The 19322-nt window shown below is 37.0% G+C and overlaps 2 protein-coding genes across 3 annotated transcripts in view; one reads left to right on the top strand and one right to left on the bottom strand.

The window, feature by feature from the left end:
* mespaa (mesoderm posterior aa) overlaps window positions 1-9574 on the top strand; it is a 259472-nt gene extending 249898 nt beyond the window's left edge. Inside the window, exons 2-3 of one of the 2 annotated variants that reach the window (XM_082157730.1) lie at window positions 6033-7011; window positions 7633-9574. In XM_082157730.1, the coding sequence (XP_082013856.1) occupies window positions 6400-7011; window positions 7633-7725 (705 nt within the window). In that variant the 5' untranslated portion in view covers window positions 6033-6399 and the 3' untranslated portion in view covers window positions 7726-9574. Of the gene's footprint in view, window positions 1-5825; window positions 7012-7632 lie in introns of those variants that run through there. The other variant, XM_082157729.1, reaches the window with a different exon arrangement.
* A 78-nt stretch (window positions 9575-9652) lies between these two features.
* LOC309483411 (uncharacterized protein) overlaps window positions 9653-19322 on the bottom strand; it is a 40618-nt gene continuing 30948 nt past the window's right edge. The window contains exons 28-40 of the mRNA XM_082149241.1: window positions 16771-16914; window positions 16603-16668; window positions 16429-16494; window positions 16141-16319; window positions 15847-16054; window positions 15670-15725; window positions 15427-15574; window positions 15192-15283; window positions 12512-12738; window positions 12088-12475; window positions 10886-11026; window positions 10726-10804; window positions 9653-10141 (exon numbers count right to left, since the gene is read on the bottom strand). Coding sequence (XP_082005367.1) covers window positions 9989-10141; window positions 10726-10804; window positions 10886-11026; window positions 12088-12475; window positions 12512-12738; window positions 15192-15283; window positions 15427-15574; window positions 15670-15725; window positions 15847-16054; window positions 16141-16319; window positions 16429-16494; window positions 16603-16668; window positions 16771-16914 — 1947 coding nt within the window. The 3' untranslated portion in view covers window positions 9653-9988. The remainder of the gene's footprint in view (window positions 10142-10725; window positions 10805-10885; window positions 11027-12087; window positions 12476-12511; window positions 12739-15191; window positions 15284-15426; window positions 15575-15669; window positions 15726-15846; window positions 16055-16140; window positions 16320-16428; window positions 16495-16602; window positions 16669-16770; window positions 16915-19322) is intronic.

Raw genomic sequence — 19322 nt, forward strand, 5'->3', positions numbered from 1 at the left:
TTTTTTTCCCGCTGCTGAACCAGAGGCTCAGCCAGAAGGACTTCAAGATCATCGACAGGAGGTTCCTTCAGGTCAATGACCTCTACAGATCTAGAGATGGACTGTAGAGACTTTTGATCTAAAGAGGAGAATATCAGCACAAGTTAGCTAACAGTCCACTAACTGAAAAAAAATAAATAAATATATATATATATATACATATATAGCCTATATATAAATAAAACTGATTTATTAGGAAAAGCGATTCTTTGATATTAAAGTAAATTACTAATTGTTCACCTTTTAAAGTAGGATTTTTTTCCCGCTGCTGAACCAGAGGCTCAGCCAGAAGGACTTCAGGATCGTCGACAGGAGGTTCCTTCAGGTCAATGACCTCTACAGATCTAGAGATGGACTGTAGAGACTTTTGATCTAAAGAGGAGAATATCAGCACAAGTTAGCTAACAGTCCACTAACTGGTAAAAAAAAAAAAAAAATATATATATATATATATATATATATATATAGCCTATATATAAATAAAACTGATTTATTAGGAAAAGCGATTCTTTGATATTAAAGTCAATTACTAATTGTTCACCTTTTAAAGTAGGATTTTTAAAGTACAGAGTATAATATTACTCAGTTTTACACTTTTGAGGTTAGCCTACTTAGCCTAATTATTTTATTATAGAGAGAGAAAAAAGTCTGTTTAGAACCAGCCTACAGGGCAGAAAAGTTTCCATTCCTCATTTAGGTATAAATTATGAAGTGACTTTTTCATGTAGCATATTAAATATATATTCTCATAACATGGTTGTCATTTACCGTCGGTAACGTTACTTCTGGATGTTTCCGTCTCTTGATCCTTCATCATCTCGCCCTGATCTGAGCTCTTGTTTTTGATGGATTCTAAATAGAGACTCTTAAAGAGGATGAAGTCTTTCTTGTTGACCAATTCCTTTTTGTTCATCTTCAGATGAGAGATGGGAAGCTGGTCTGTCTCTCCCTCAGGATTCTTCTCGTCGGGCCGACGAGGAAGATGTTTCTCCGCCGTGCTGCAGGGGTTTGAGCCTGGTCTGCGGTCACGGTGATGGAGGTCGCGATCCTGTTCGCTATCCTTTAACGGTTGTAATCGTGAACTTCTGTGTCCCATAATGAATCGCTGTTGTGTATCAATCACACTAAAGCAACTACAAACTCAGCAAATGAGTAAAGTGTGGAGAGTTACGCGCGACGTTATAAAATAATCGAACTCTTTTATGACGTCATACTGTCTATGGCGTCACTGACATAGAAAGAATGTCTGTTATGTTGTGTAGGCTATTGTTTCCTTTAAATATTAGGCTATATTAAAATGTTATGGTATCCTCGTGCTTATAATTACTTCTGAATGACTGTACAATTTCTTTAAAAAGGTTATTCAACTGTTTACAGTTAATAAAATGCCTACAAACGGCTAAATAGTTATAAACATTGTAGTAATGTTGCAAACATATGTTTATTAAAAATAAATATAAAGTATAATTTCTGCTAAATACATTTTGTATTATTAACATTTTAACAGTTTTATAAAATTACATTTGCTATAACAAAACGTAGCGGCAACTGCAGCAGCAAGAAAATAGTAGCCTAACAAAGTTTTCTGTTGTGTATTTAATCATATAAATATATTAATATTTATTTAGCTATTTTATGTATTTTCAAAGACACGAGCTGCCAACTCTCGCGCATTCAGCGCTCTCGCACCACACGTCCATTTTCTCATGCAGTGAAAAAAACATCACGGAGCAAAGAGGACACAATCACAAAAGCCTCAGCTTTCTTGTTTTTTTTTATTTTATTTTTTTATTACGAAATTCAAACAATATCGTTTTGGCGCTTTCAATATGGCGTGACATCGCTGCCTCAGATGAAGTGAAGCGGGAGCGCGCTCATTCTCCAGGGAACTTGTAAGTTGCACGTGCCATCCTGAAACTTACGCTCTGCAAGCGAACGTCGTCTTGTGGTGCCATCTCAAAGAGGCACAAAATCTCTTTCTCGGACCTTTACCATGACTGTTCCCTGCTGGTGGAATGATCTGCCAAACTCAACCAGAGCTGCTGAGTCCGTATTCAAGAAACGGCTGAAGACGCATGGTATCTTTTTCGGCAGCCCTTGATCCAGTAATACTAACACTTTCTCTTCTATTCTATCTATTTATAAAATAAAAAATAAAAATAAAACAACTGCTTAAGTTAGTTTAACTGCTTATTGTTCTCATTTGTAAGTCGCTTTGGATAAAAGCGTCTGCTAAATGAATAAATGTAAATAAATAAAATGTACATTATAGTGGTCAATTATATATTTATAGAAGCCATAATACCGTCACTCAGCTATAATATGACACAAATAGTATTTTGTCACTAGGGTTTCTACCACCTAAATGTAGTAAAGAGAGAGGAGTAAGTTAATATATGGCACATATTTGGCATAAAGCAAACAAATACACATCAGTAGCTAACATGAAAATGTCTAACGTGCTTGGAAAACTATAGCCTACATTTCCCAACATGCTCCTCAACTACTCCCGTGTTCAGGATTAATTTGATAAATCCAAGGATAATCCAAAAACCTGCCACTAGATGTCAGTAACGTCTTCGTGTGTAAAAGAACAGCAGCAGGCTACTTGTATTCAAAAGCAAAAAAGTAAACATTTTCATCCGCGTTGTTTCACGCGTGAATATTATAGCCTAGTTATAGTTTGTAGATTTATGACTGTTTTGTGACAATTTTGTTGTAAGACTATGGATATTTTTACCACACTATTACTATGGTAATACCATGTTTTTTGGACATACACCTCATACTTTTATTTTGCAAGGATGCATTAAATTGATCGATAGTGACAGTAAAGACCTTTACACTGACAAAAACACAAATGTTGTACTCTATTTAAAATAAATGCTGTTCTTTTGAAGAAAGAATCAGGCAAAAGAAAAAAGATTTTCATCATTTCATCAGAAGAAATGTTTCTTGAGCAGCAAATCGGCATATTAGAATGATTTCTGAAGGATCATGTGACACAGAAGAGAATACTGGAGTAATGATGCAAAAAAATAAAATAAAAAATCAGTGGACATCACCGAAATAGATTACATTTTAAAATATTTTAAAACAGAAAAAATATATATATTTGTAAATTAATATATTTCAGACACATTCAAAAATCGTACCAACCCCAAACCTTAGCATAATATAGTAGTGTATATAATGGCAAGGTTTCTGGACATGTACGCCAGTTGGTGTTCTTCAGTGTTCTCTATGTCCATTGGAGCGCTGTAAATACTATGGTAATCATTCAGAACCATGGTATATATATCAAAATATTACCCTATGATACACAACTGTACCATGGTACTGCCAAAGTAAGTTATTCTAAGCACTAATACATTCCCCAACATTCAGGCTCCCTCAGAAAACAATACAAGTTAAGAGCAGAACTAAAGTATTGGGGAAAAACGGTTCATAATGGATTTGTACCAGTTTTTAGACTATATTTCACCCTCATTAGATGTTTTCACATCTGTTTCCCTGTTTAAAATGCTTTGCAACCAGAGAATGTCTGATATGTTCTGTTTCAATGAATCCTGTAAATGCAAAGCTATTGAATCTGGCACAGGGCTGCATCATAATAAGCGAAGCAAATGTGACACATCCTGGATGATTTAACTAAAACAATAACCAGAAAGGAAAATATTTTGTGTGTTGTAGTATATTCCATCAAAGCACCAGGCATGATCTTCAGATGTGATGTGTATTCAGATGGTGACAAGTGAAGCTTATTGTTGCTAATGAAGTTCAACTGCATGTGAAAAGCCATTCACGCCACCAAGTCTAGCCACAAATCTAGCTTTTCAAACCCCCCTCACGTTAAGTAATGTGAGTGAGTTGCATTTTAAATGCATAGAACAGTTGTGTGTGAATTACAGTATGTTGTGGAATTAGCCCACAAAGTTTATTTTGGCAGCTAATAAGGGATATTTGATGTGCAAATCCCAATGTCAAATACACACATTCAGCTCTTTCATCTTGGAAGGCAAATACACAATTAAAATGTGTGAATGTGTAACAATCACGTGTTAATCGGCTCATAATCACATGGGTGTTAAACTAAGTTAGAGGAAATCCCCCAAATTAGGTTAGAAATGACACCCTCTCATTCTGGTAGGTTAGTCGGGTTTATCACATTTATTACATTTTAATGCCATATCTGCAATCTACACTCTTAGAAAAAAAGGTTTCATGGGGTTCTATACATAAAATGATCCCATGATGGGAACCCCTCAAATGTTCTATATATGAAGCACCAGACAGAACCCTTAATGGTTCTATATAGAACTTTTTCTTCTAATAGTGTTTACAGGGCAGTGATGTACTAAAAACTGAAATGTTTTTTCTTTGCATACTAGACGACCCCGTTGTCCAAACGATCCCCATTAGTTGAAAAACGACTAAACGCTGTATTATTCACTTCAGTCCAGTTGTTGGCGATGCCACTTTGTAAAGAAAAACTATGCGCCTATAGACTGAACGTGTAATACTCATGTGCATGATGTCACCGTTTCCACAAATTTGCATTTTTTAGTTTACACAGTGATGATAACGGTATAGTTTTCAAAAACTTGCACTTTGAATCCTGTTTTCAAAAGTTTGTGTTTTCAGGCCCCCAAAACGCTGTTGTCGTGTAGACTAAATGAACGACCAAAACAATTAAGTTTAGTTTTTTTTTTTTTGCTAAAAACCAGAATGCCTGTCAGGAATAATGCTGAAATACATGAGAACTTGGATTCCTGTAATCATTTCTGAGGTGTAACTTCACACCTGTAATTGAGAAACTACACATTGAGAAACTATCTTAAATCTAGTTAAAATTGACATTTAAAATCATTTAAAAGCATAAATTGTGGTCACATTTTTTGAGCACATCGCTAAAACCTTTTAGATAACATTAAAATGCATATAATTGTGTGTATGTGTGTCTCTGTTGATGCAGGAGTCAAATGCGACACTTCTGTTTGTGGGAACTGCGGTCACTGATCTCGTCCACCACCATCATCTGCTTCATCACTACAGGAGCCCTAAGAAGGTGTCATATTCAGACCCCTGAGGTCAAAATTTCATGTCTAGCTAAGAATGCAATCAAAGTGGTGTTAATCATGTTAACTTGAAGGAATGGCTGTGATTTGATTGTGTTTTTCTCATGGTCCTCTCCACACATATTTTGATAGAAGCCAGATCAACTATGTTTTATCTGTTGGTAGAGCTACTGTGTTTGTCAGTCAGTGGAGGATTTGGATTTGTTATCTGAATCAAACATGCTATCCGCACTGACCTCGAAATATCCAGATACTCTGGACTGTTCATGAGGCAAATACACATACGCACAGATATAAGTTCTTCATTATGGCTGGTCAGCTTCAGAGAGAGTGCTACACTAAAGCAAAACTTCTCTGAAAATGCTGCATAGATGCGCCTAAAGCACTGTTCTGCATTTAACAATTCAACACTTTGTACTAGGTGGGATAGTTCACCCCAAAAAAATTTTTTTGTCATCATTTACTCACAATCATTTACTGTATGAGTTTCTTTCTTCTGTTAAACACAAAAGAAGATATTTTAAAGTAACCAGACAGTTAGTAACCAGGACGGTACCCATAGTATTTTTTTTCTACTATGGAAGTCATTGGGTGCTGTCAACTTTCTGATTACCAACATTCTTTAAAATATTTTCTTTGTGTTCAACTCATACAGGTTTGAAACAACTTGAGGTTAAGTAATGACAAAATGTTCATTTTTGGGTGAACTATCCCTTTAACAAATCACCTGGGCATCAGGATGTAGGTTCAGATGTTTATCTATAAGGGAAAGTGATGTAACTGGTCAGTATTTCTTATATGTTTTTCAGTATTTTCAGTTTACCACATTTTAGCTTTCTTTTGGTCCTCTTATAATTTTCCGGTGTGACAAATGAATTTGAAGTACAAATTTTCAGTGTAGTTGCTCTACTATAGTATCTATCTATCTATCTATCTATCTATCTATCTATCTATCTATCTATCTATCTATCTATCTATCTATCTATCTATCTATCTATCTATCTATCTATCTATCTATCTATCTATCTATCTATCTATCTATCTATCTATCTATCATTTAAACTTTCAAGGGTTGTGTGCTCGGGCTGTTTCTGGACGTCACACCTCAGATCTGAGGCTGGAGAAGCTGCTCTTTCCCACAGACCCCCTACTTCTGGTGTCACTTCTCCTCTCAAGTACTGACTGGAATCCTCAGAGGTGCCAACTCGCACCTCACGGAGGATATATACAGGAAGAACATGGTCCACCAGCAAACACAACCTCATTCAGCAACTCTACAGCCATGGATATCTCCAGTTCTGCTCTTCAGCTCCAAGACAACAGCGCTTTCCTTTTTGGCTGCGAGAACATTCTGGATCCGAGCTACAGGGTATCAGATGCGGGCTACTACAGTGCCGGCAGCAGCCTGTCTCCAACCTCTTCCATAGACTCCTGTGGCTTCTCCCCTCCAGCATACACTTGCGGAGCGGGACACGACATCCTTCAGGTCTTCCCACTCGACAGCAGCACCACCCAGGAGAAGAACAAGGGCCAGCCACCCAAAAGAACCGGGCGGCCAAGGTCAAAATTCCCTGGAGTGAAGCGGGAAACCGCAAGTGAACGGGAGAAGCTGAGGATGAGGGATCTGACCAAAGCTCTTCAGCATCTCAGGACATACCTTCCTCCATCAGTGGCTCCTGCCGGAAAAACCCTGACCAAGATTGAGACGCTACGGCTCACTATCCAGTACATCTCCAGTCTGTCTGCTCAGCTTGAATTCAGTGAAGACGAGGCAAATCGTGGAAACCAGGCCGAGGTCGTCACCGCATCAACCATGTTTGGCAACTTCAGTGCGGCTCCTTCGGTTCCTCAAAGTTTACCAGCTCAGCAGTTCCCATCTATGACCTGTTATCAGGTATGTACAGTACATGTTACTTAAATACTATTTTTATGCTATAAAGTACTATTATTATTACTACTACTACTATTTATTATTAACTATTTAAATATGAAGTAAATTTAAACTTTATAGGCAATATTGTACTTTAATTGTTGTCGATGTTATTTTAGTTTCGTTGAGATACTATTATCTTTTTTATTCAAAGTTTAAATTAATAACAATTTAAATATATTTTACATTTTATCTTTTTTGTCTATATTAATTTTATTTTAGTTGTATTTATTTTACTACAAGTTAAACTAATTGAAAATGAGAAATGTTTCCTTAACAATAATAATAAAAAAAAAATATAAGTGTAAGTTTTTGTAAATATTTTATTTTTAGTTAAGATTTATTTTATTTCAAGGTACAATGTTTTTTTTTTAATGTTTTTAGTTTTGGTTTTAGCTTTAGTTTACTACAATAATCTTGGTTGTTGTACTGTGTAAAAAGAATTTACTTAAAGTTGACCATATTTTAATTTTAATAGTAATAACAATTTAATAATTAATAATAATTTAAAACAATAAAAATAAGGTACATATGAAAAATGCTCCTGTTCTTTTTCTTAACCTGATCTGCATTTTATTTTTCCAGACTCAGAATCCAGTCGAAGGCGATTTCCTTTCATTCCCAGCTCAGGATTTTTGGATTCCCCAGCAACACAATTTCTTCCATGGACAGTGCTGATCTGATTAAAACAGACTGAAATGTAAAACCTGAATGCAAAAATGAATCAGTGCAATGTCTGTAAGATAATGAAAATGAAAGACTTTATTTTTTTATATGTTTGTATAGCTATTTATATTTTTGTGTGTGAAAAATATATTAATATTTATGAATTGTATTTTTTCCCCCCGGCAAATAAAGCCATCACTAGCAATCTTACATCACTTGTTTGAGTCGTTTTTACCTTTACATACAAATGCCTTCAATAGTGTGCCCTTTATTCAACACAAACCATAAAGCAGCATCCTAATGAGAGGCAGCTGGGTGATGGTCATTCCTCGTTGTAATTCACATGTTTAAGGAAACCCTCCTGCAGAGCGAGCATTAATGTGGGCAGGATAGTAAACTAACTCTCACAGGTGAGATCCTTTAATACCCCTCAGATTGTAAACAAAGCTCTGTGGGGCTCTTCCTCTGAAATGCAAGAGTCTGATACCTCTTATAAGCAGTTCTGCATTTGCCTGTAAATAGTCACATGTTTCTTAATGCAACATAGGCCTATTATATCTTAAAGTCACCATGAAATCAAAGTGAACAATTCTTATTTTTTATGGAATATTGCAGCATTTATTATAAATTATTTATCTGAGTGTCCACATATATTTTTTAAAATTCATGTGCCATTGTAATCTTTCATTAAAATAACTTCCCCTCCCTCTTGCAGCGTCATCTCTTCTCTGATAACGTGTTTGCTGGCGCGAGGGCGGGACAACCTGTCACTCACATGATATCCACCAATAGCAAACCACAACCATCCAATCAAATCCCGATGGACAAAAGTAAGTCCACAGTCTACATTGTAAGTCTAAATTATACAAGATAATCGCAACTACCGTTTCATGCCGACTTTAAGTACCCATGGTGCCAGCAACAAGGCGGTGTGTTGAGTATCTCAGGATGCCACATACATATCAGTTTGCACAGCAAAAAAGCCTTGCTGTGATTTGTTAAAGATATGAATAGCACCATTAGTGACGTGTGTGACAGCTGTTCTTCAATGTCCATTTATGTCGTAAGAGTCTTAAAGGTGACAAGTCTGCAGCTGCTTTCAGACCCCATAATAATGAATGACTTCCTCACCCTCCCTTCCTCCCATTTGTGCAGTCTTGTCTACTTCCTCTGTTGAGTCCCTAATGACACAGAAGAATTAACCACGTTTATCTACTCACAGAATCAAAAAGTCCTATCATGCTTTAATGTGCTGTTACATCTTGGCCTGTGTTATGTGTGATCCATTCCACCATTAACTTTTCAAGTTGTATGTGCAAAATAAGTATGTTTCCCATTAATTTCCTCCATAGATGTTTTAGAAACAACACCACCTACACACACACACACACACACACACACACACACTGATATTTCTATCATTATGAGGACACTCCATAGACGTAATACAATTTTTTTTTACTGTACAAACTGTATATGCTAATCCTAAACCCACCATCACAGAACATTTTCAGCATTTTTACATTTTCAGAAAACAATTTCATTTGATTCATAAGCTGTTTTCCTCATGGAGACCAAAAATATCCCTCAAGGTAAAAAATGAATGGTATTACTACCATACTTGTGGGATACCATACCATACTATACCATAACGTAGGGTTTACCAGGCACACACACATTGGGTTTTCATGTTATATGGGGACCTTCCATAGATATGATTTTTATACTGTACAAACTTGATATTCTATTCCCTAACCCCAAACACAACTCTCACAGAAAACGTTCTACATTTTTACATTTTCGGAGACCAAAACATGTCCCCCACAAGAACAAGGATTTCGGATCTTTGTGGGGACATTTCCCCCCCCCCCCCACACACACACACACACACACACACGCACACACACACACACACACACAAACACACAAAACAATTAAATGAAAAATTAAAAACTTTTTTATTTGAAGTTGACATTCACAGTATAAGACTAGAGATTATGAGCATAAAAATATTTGATATTTATTGCAAAACAATTTGAGTAAACACTGACTTCAGAATTATAAATGAGTAATAAAATACCACAAAATATTTTAATTATCTAATTTGTTCAGAGGCACAGAACAGCAGATAATTAGACTTTATTAGATAAAGTCTCTATTAATTTTCAGGGGGAACATATATATATATATATATATATATATATATATATTGTAAAAGAGTCAAATATGAAAATATTGTACACAAATATAAAGAATATTCATATTGACACTGCGTTTAGACTGACTGTTCAATCAGCCAATTCATCACGTGCACTTTGTTTTTAGATACCCATTTAAAGTTGGCTTTAGTCTGCTCAATGGCCTGTTCTATTGCATACGAGCCAGTATCAAAACTGCTCGCTGCAATGTCCTCTTTGAATCGGTGTAACTGTGATTTGCCAAAGAAACAGAGAGAAAGAAAGAGATAAATACACACATTTTCATATTTTCAGCAAGATACGTGTTATGTCTACGACACATCTCAAGAAAAAAAGTCAAGAAAAATAGATTACAGCATAACAACAGACCATTAATTTTAAGTATACATTACATAGTAACTACTGTTCAAGTTTGGGGTCAGTATTTTTTTTAAATTAACTTTAGAAATAATTAGCAATAAATACCTTTATTTAGCAAGGATGTATTACATTTGATCAAATAATTCATTTTATATTTGTCAAATACATTTGAACATTTTTCAAATAAATGTTATTTTGAACTTGTGATTATTAATTAAATAATAACAGGAATAAATAGTATTTTAAAAAACAATAGAACATTTTAAAATTGTAATAATAATTTACAATATTGTTGTTTTTTACTATATTTTTGATCAAATAAATTAAGTCTTAGTAAGCACAAAGAGAGAGTGAAAAAAGCATACCAATCTTAAACGTTTGAACGGCATTGTATTAATGTTTGTTTTGTATTTGACCCATCCCCAAAGCAACCTCTTATTAAAATAGCACAAACCTTTTGCAGTTCAAATTCTGTAGAAAACGTTTTTGTGATGCCATGAATCAAACTGTAAAATGAGGATCTTGTTTCGTAACTATGGAGATCAAGTAACAGAAAAAGTCAGTAGAGAGTAAATACTGCATGTTTTGTTGAAGGAAGGAAATGCACCACTTACTCTTTAATTATATATTCCCAGTTGGCTCTGACGAAGTCCCAAGCCAACGGCTGCCCTATTACATTGCCCGCAACATACACAATAGTGAAGATAACGTCCTGCTTCCTAATCAGGTTTGGATCTGTTGTGTATTCCAGGTACCTTTAAAAAACAAAAGGCAATTACTTGAGTAGGCTACATATTAAATCTACAAATTGACTTGAGCTAGCTTTGAAAGCATAATATCCCACCCTCCCTTCTTCAGAGTAAGCAAAAGCCATGCCTCCTCCAAAACCTCATTGAACAATCAGTCTAAACGCAGTGTCAATATGAATATTCTATATATTTGTGTGCAATATTTTCATATTTGACTCTTTTACAATATATATATATATGTTCCCCGAAATACCCTAAGTTTTTTAGCTTTTAGTATGAATATGTTAGCCTCAAGGTTATAAATAAGCTGGTGTGTTCCAAAACAATAACAAAATTCACATTTAGGAGACTTACAGTCTCTCACTTCCGCTAAAATGGATCACGGATTTTTATGACATCACTGCGGACTTCAGCTTCTCATCATATCTTCTGTCCATTTAAATGATCAGAATCTAAAGCGTCCCGCCCCCAATGCTATAAATACCATGTGGTCAAAGCGCCCTTTGACACGTCACGGAGCAATATGGGTTGGAGATGTGTGTTCGGTTAATCAAACGCTCGAGTTTTATTCCGTTTTCCAACTGCACGTTGGTTAAGACTGAAATGGCTAGAATTTATTCATACAATCCAACGTATCATCAGCGCTCGGATTCGCTTCCATGGTGCAGTCAAGTACGACTTGCAGCCTGTGAGGTAAACTAAACGCTATTGGCTATTTGAAAAGGGGGAGGAGCCATTCAATATTTCCCGCCTTAGCTTCCTGTTTCAGTGGAAATTACGTCAACGCATCATACAAAGCTGCATGTTCCAAGGCACTTCAGTGGCGTTTAAAACAAATTAATTGAAATAAACAGACTTCTATCTATCTCGCATACATGCTACACTGTTCAAAAGGTTAGGGTCAGTAAGATTTTTTAAATGTTTTTAAAGTCTCTAATGCTCATCAAGGCTGCATTTATTTGAAACATTGAGATATAAATCTTTTGAAACAACCCCGCCAAAAAACAAAAACAAAAAACATTTGAACAATAGTTTATGTTCTAGGATGCCGTATATATAGGGCTCACCTGTTTAACAGCCAGGTCTCTTTAGTGCATGATAGACCAAATAACAGTTTCTCTGCCTCTGCAGCAATAGTACTGTTCTTGAACATCTTCCATCCAAAATTCCACTCCTCCTCACCACCAGCTGCAATGGCATTACAGTACACCGTCCGCTTCAGATTTGGGGGAATTCTTGAGTAAAAAAAATAAAAAAAATATTGAAATGAACTGAACAGAACCGAAACAGTAAGAGCTAAAGTGATCTGACTTGAATTGAAGTGATCAATACTTGAATGAACAGAACTAGAAATAACTGAACTAGTTTGAACTGAATTCTGACTTGAATTGTCAATAGTGTGAATAGACCTAGAAAGAGCTGAACTAGCTACAGAGTAGAACTGAATTGAATTGAATTACACTCCCATGAACAGAATTCAACCTGTCTGGCTTGAATTGAATCTCTGAACTGAACTGAATTCAAGTGAATTAGCAGAAGCAGACAAAGCTGAACTGGCATGTACTATATTTAGATTTCGGGCTGAGAGAAGCGGGTTACTGTCATACGGGTTACTGTCAGGGTTCTTCATCCATTGTCTGTACCACATCCTAGTGAGCTCTGAACATCCTTTCACTCCAGTTTTGCAGGCCATTGAAATAGCATTCAGTTGGTTGTGTCTATAAACAGAATTCACACAAATCAGACAATATTTCAGTAACCTCCATCACTAATATTTATGAAACAGAAGTGATATAATCTGTGTTCCAATTCAGAGGCTGCATCCTTCGAAGGCTGCCGCTAAGTTCGGATGGAGTGTTGTAAAATGGGACGGTCTAGCCTATGGAGGACTGTTCTTGTTGTCTAGCAAATCTAAAAGCTGCCATTGACGAGCGGCAGTAACGTTTGTACTGGACTTAAAAAAATATATATATATATTCAACTGTCTGAAAACAAAACTGTCTAAATATGTTCACCTTGGTACATTTCTGTACATAATAAATAAAGAGTATAAACTATATAAAATCATGTCTTAGTAATACAAGTCAACATTTAAACTGCTTTTTTATATATATTTCTATTTTTACATTTGTATCATTACGTATTTGAGTAAATTGAAACCCACTACTTAAAGGTATAGCGGAGGATTTTCCCGAATTTTAGAAAAGAACCGCCCTCTCCACTTTTTGAAAAAATGCACATGCGCAACACTCTACCTGCTCCCGAGAGGGAACGCCTATTAAACGCTAGAATCGCTAATCATAGCTTACATTAACTTTTACTAGCAGTGATTTTAAATGGATTTCTCCAAATAGCATGCCAAACTGTACCTGTTGAGTAGAAACTTCGCGACTGAGGCATCAGTGGGAAGACCAACCTGTGCTTTTAGCGCACGCCAGCGTGTGAAATATTCTCCCAAAAACACTGGTCTTGTTTCTTTCTTCAGAGGCCTTTCTCTTCTTGTCATACAATTCGTAGACACTTTTTCTCTTGCGACCCTCAGACATTTTGAAAAAACCCGGTGAGAACGGCGAGCTTCAATGAATGGCTGAAACCCTAGCTCACCACACAAATACACCTGAAAGTGCGCATGCGCAGAAAGGACGAGCACGGACAACGGCCTTACGTAAACATGTCACCAGAATGATTTACACTTAGGTGGACCAATAGTATAGGCTACCCACCCGGAAAAAGAAAATCCTCCGCTATACCTTTAAGTGTAATCAGGCAATTTCTCTCAAAAAATCCTGTTGTCACCGGTGCACAATGAATTCTGGGGTTGGGTAGACCGCGAAGGGTCCATCTGTTGTATCCTTCATTGCCCGGGAAATAAAGGCAGATTTCGAGGCCACATTTGAAGGAGCTTTCGAATTGGGACAGTACTCGTCACGCCACTGTGGCACAATCGGCTTAAAAGGATGCAATCTCTGAATTGGGACGCAGCTTTATTTTAAAGTGGTCATTTCATATTTTCAATTTTTTATCATTTTATTTCCACTGTGGTCTACGTAAAGTGTCAGTAATGGTTTTGGACCAAAAATAACAGTAATAATTTAATTTTATATGACCATATTCCACTCCGATGCCTGTTTTTTGCATTTGTGCCTAGGCTATAGTTTTTATGTAAACATCATCTTTGCATGCAAAATTACCAATGGGTTTGCACAAGATTTTACAGATTTCCTCACATCTTATTCATATTTACCACATTGTTCTTGTAATAGTATATATTTCCTCATTTCCTCAATATGTTCATGTCTTTTTGTGGTCTGTCTGTTGTCAATACAGAACGAGTTGCTTAGTTTCAATAAATGTTCCTTTTTTACCGAGGAGGAAGTTTTCATAGTACGTTTAACTTAGGGGTGTCCAAACTCAGTCTCGGAAGGGCCGCTGTCCTGCAGAGTTTATCTCTAAACTTGCCTTAACACATCTGCCTGGAAGTTTCTAGTATGCCTAGTAGGGATGTGCCCGAAGCCTAATTCCATATCCGGAAAGGCACGGAAAATGAATATCACATGCTAAAGGGACATGACTAGGCTTGCTGTGGTAGTCTGTTACATTATAGTACATCAGATTTCACTTATCACATGAAGATAGTAGGGAGGATTACTGACAGGACAATGTCAGAGGATTTGGTGTGCAACAGATCCTGAGCCTCCTTGACAAATATCTTATCTTCCATGCCAGAGACGGCGGTTTAAATCCCGCTCTGAGAGGGTCGAGTCGAGTAGGATCAGAGGAGGTTATACATGGATTGGCACTTCGAATTCTACCCGGAAATAGTTGACCATCTGGGTACCTTTGGAATACTCATTTCAACATACTACGATTTGAGTCGCACCAATTTTAATTTGTTTATGATGGATAGTGTGCGAATTGAGACAAAGCACTTGATTAGTTGGTTCAGGTGTGTTTAATTGGGGTTGGTGCTGAACTCTGCACGACAGCGGTCCTTCAGGATTGGACACCCCTGGTTTAACACTTTTATCTCCAAAGATCAAGAACAATTTGATTTCCCATGATGTGACCCCTTTAAATTATTTTGTGGTCATAGTTAAAGTTATAGCTGATGTGTTGTGTTACTAAAAGTATTATTTAGAATAAACTGTGAAAGAGGGAATCTTGTATTTACTGGTCTGTGTATCTTGGGGGTGTCTGAGTCCAGTTTGATGTGATAACTTTGAAGTGGTCAAAAAGAGGTTGCACCTTTCTCCGCATGTAAGTCTGGAGTGTTTTAAAGAAATAGATAAACAAACACATTTCGTACTGTACAGTCCTGAATAAACATTCTCTGACTCTGGGTATTGAAAATTATAAATAATGTAGAATGCATGTGTATATAAATATAATTATGTATATATGTATACCTGCAAAGGTCCATAAACTTCTGATTGCTCAAACATGAGGAAAAAGTAGTCCATATTTCTTATTGCAGCTTCCCATGGTATGTATTCCTTCTCCTCAGAGAGATACTTGGTTGTTCTCAGAGCCAGGGTTACGTTGATTAACTCAGCCCTTTGAATGATCAGATTCAGATGAAAATCACTTTTATTATTTTGAGGAAATTAAATATGTCCATTGATTAAATGTCTCTGGAGAAGAGAGCTTACCTCGCCAAATTAAATGCATCATCGATGATCTGGCCCCTGTTAAGAACTGAAATAACCTATGTGTATAGAAGGAAATATATATATATATATATATATATATATATATATATATATATATATATATATATATTGAATATGCTGAATGTTTTAACTTAATTAAATGTATGAGATACTCACTTTATGATCTGAAGTCAGTTGTGTAAAAAGACGTTCCCAATTGTGGGAGTCATAATTAACCCTGTAGAATCCTGTGACATTCAGGTTGGCCAATACCCAGTCAGTATCTGTCTTCATGGACTCATATGAAGCAGTTTTAGTAAGCAGCCAGTGCTGACCCATGTTGCTACCACTCTTCATCCAGGTGATTGGCACAAACCATTCGTAACTGCAATTATTTTAGAAGATACACACAGTACAAGTTCTGAAACAATAGGACATGAATCCGAACAAATGTTGTCAGGGTAAACATACTAGTAGTCAGATGCCATGATGCTGCCTGCTGTCTCTGGGTCTATCAGGAAGTGCTGCTGAGAGATAGTTCCTGTTTGTGTGTCAATAGTTACTACAGGGAAACCCATCTGAAGAATCCAGCGATTCATAATTTCATTTATTGAGGCTGGTAGCTGGATTCTTGAATCTGCGTCTACAACCTAAAAAAAAGATTTTATACAAATCAAATTATAATAAAAATTATGGCTTAAAAATAAACACACTTACGCTAATATTTAAGGAATACATTGCATCAATTTTGTAACTTACATGCTGCAGTTTTTCCCAAAGATCTGTGTACACAGTGTTGCTGTATGCATTCTCTTTCAAGTAGTTCTGTGGAAATCGTGTGAAAGTGTTATTCTAAGAAAAAGTCACTCAGTCGTACAAATGTATCATAAAAGCTCAAACTTTAGAACATCAAACCCTTTAAAATACACATACATGAAGTCCTTTAGTAAAGACAGGCTCCGTCAGAAATTCAGACAGCATTCTCAGTATTGCAGCCCCCTGCAACAACGAAAATGTATCCTTATTCGTTAAATAAAAACAATGCAATATAACACTGCTTAATAGTGTTATTTCAAATTGTATTTAGCACATGATGGAAACCTTGCTATACGTGATTTCATCAAATAGCATATTGATTTGATCCGGTGTATTGACATCATACTCTCTTGAAGACAGCGGGTGTGAGGAAACAAAAGCGTCGGCTTCAAATGCACTCTGAACCTGCTGCTGCACCATCAGATCTTTCTTCAAGAGAGAAAGAGAGAGAGAGAAAGAGAGAGAGAAAACAGCTATCTTGTTACATCTTCATTCATTCATTATATATTTAAAAAATATATCTTTTAAGCATTATTTGTTAATGTTATTAAAATTACTTTTAATGTGTTAACAGTAACTTCTATAAAGAGAGCATAAACGATTGTAACTTTTCTCATGATTATTAATTATGTTATGTGACGTTCGCCCCATAGCCCACACATTTATGGTAGGGTGAAAGGAAGACGCACTCTGCTAATCTGGCAAAGTTACAATGAATGAATTTTGATTGAGCTACTTCACTTTAAATCACTGTGGCATCATGAGAGATAGGGTTTCACCAAAGTGTGGGTTGCTTCACAAATCGAGGCCGTTTTAAACTTTTTTTGTGTTTTGGCCGTTCATTTACGTTGTGGGGGCCTGAAAATGCTAACTTTTGAAAACAGTTTTCAAAGAGCAAGTTTTTCAAAACGATACACTTATTGTCACCTTGTAAACCATATTAAACTACAAAAACACGAATATTTGAAAACGGCCACGTCATGCACATGCATATTACGTGTTCAGTCTATTGGCGCGTAGTGATTCTCTGCAAAGTGACCTTGCCAACTACTAGCCTGACATGCATAATACAGCATTTTTAAAGCTACACTGTGTAATATTTTAATTTGATTTTTAGCAAAAAACACTTTGTTCTTTCAAAATTATACATTCGCATTAATGTGTAATCACTTCAACCAACTAATTAAGTATTCTCGTAAGTGTATAATCTGCAATTTAGAATACATACGAGCGAGTCGCTCGAATGGCGGAAGCCATGTTGCACATCCATCTTGAAAATACATTAGACAAAGAGGGACATACCTAGAAATTCAAGCCTCGCCTTTCGCGTTTTTACACTCAGTGGCACCGTGAAGAATGCGAGGGGGAGATTACTCATGACTGCCGGCAGATTTGAAATAATACGGCCACCGTAAGAGTTAAAACGCCCTCGGAATGGGACGGGCTAGAAAGTAATATTCAGTTGGTAGTCATATACAATTTCACCGCTAGATGGGAGAAAATCCTACACAGTGTAGCTTTAAAAAAATTTTTGTGGATCCGTGTGAAGGGGATTGTATTGACAATGTTTTTGTCTCTACGTGAAAAATGCAAAGGAAAAACGTTTCCGTTTTTACTACATAATGTTCGTGTAGGCCTAAACATACATGAAAAAAGAAAATACCAGAACGATTTCCTTTCGCTCTACACCGCCAGAGGCAGTGCTGAAAGCACTGGTGGAAAATCCCTCGCGCTTGAGAGAATCAAATAACGAAGATGTCATCTCGTGAGAGACAAATGTAAGCTTGCCCCAAAGCAGTCGACCAGTTTTATAGGTCTTGGCCTCAGCTCTGTCACGATGTTGGTGGTTCCAACTCCAGAGAGAATAAGGTCAATTCTGAGGACTGTAAGTCATCTTCAGGTTGGCCGTATTCAGAAGTAAATTTCTCTCCTGAGACTCTTGGTTAAAGCTCACATCAGCATCTACAATAGTACCACTGGCTCAGACCTTTCCAACGATGGCTCGTTCAAAAACGTCTGTGTCCAATACGAGACAAATGCGAGAAAATAAGTCACACATTGTTGCATGCAAGCCCTAGCACCTTGGTCACAGGAGTTTCTTGTCAGAGGATTACTACTGTGACCTCCACCCGCACAGCGCACATCAAAGTCCTAGAGTTGACAGCGGTGTTTCTTACCCTTCACCTTCAAACTGTTCAATTTCAAACATATTTTGATGTGCACAGACAACAAGGTGACCATTTTTTATATCAACCATTGAGGCACAGCCACAAGGTCACAGAGTGCGCTTCAGGTAGAGCACAACCTGCTTGTGAGCTACACTCTGTCACAAGACTGGACTCTACACCCAGAACTGGTGCAAGTGAAATGGAGGACGTATGGGACCGCGGCAGTAAATGTGATCGCGGACAGTCAGACGTCTCACTACCTTCACTGGTTTTCCCTGATGGATGAACAGGGATCTCTGGGTCTGGATGCACTAGCCTACGACTGGCCAGACACGACACTATATGCTTTCCCCCCTGTCACCACTGATTTGGAGGACTCTGTGTCATGTGTGCGACTGCGGCCACCGTCTGCTTTTCACTGATAATAGGACCACCTTGTCGTCTGCCCAACAGACCAAGCCTTCTGAGTCAGCTAGAAGGAAGAGTTTGGCACATCTAGATCGATTGAAACTGTGGGTGTGGCCATTGGGCCCACCAGGCCTCTTTTGGAGTGTTCAGTGAGGACCAGGGACATTGTTTTAAATGCATGTGCGGTATCTACGCGAAAGTTGTATGCTTGTAAATGGAAAGTGTTCTCTGACTGGTGTTCTAGCCGTGATCCATTACACT

The sequence above is a fragment of the Leuciscus leuciscus genome (assembly GCF_965113295.1).
Source record: "Leuciscus leuciscus genome assembly, chromosome: 2".
Lineage (NCBI taxonomy): Eukaryota > Metazoa > Chordata > Actinopteri > Cypriniformes > Leuciscidae > Leuciscus > Leuciscus leuciscus.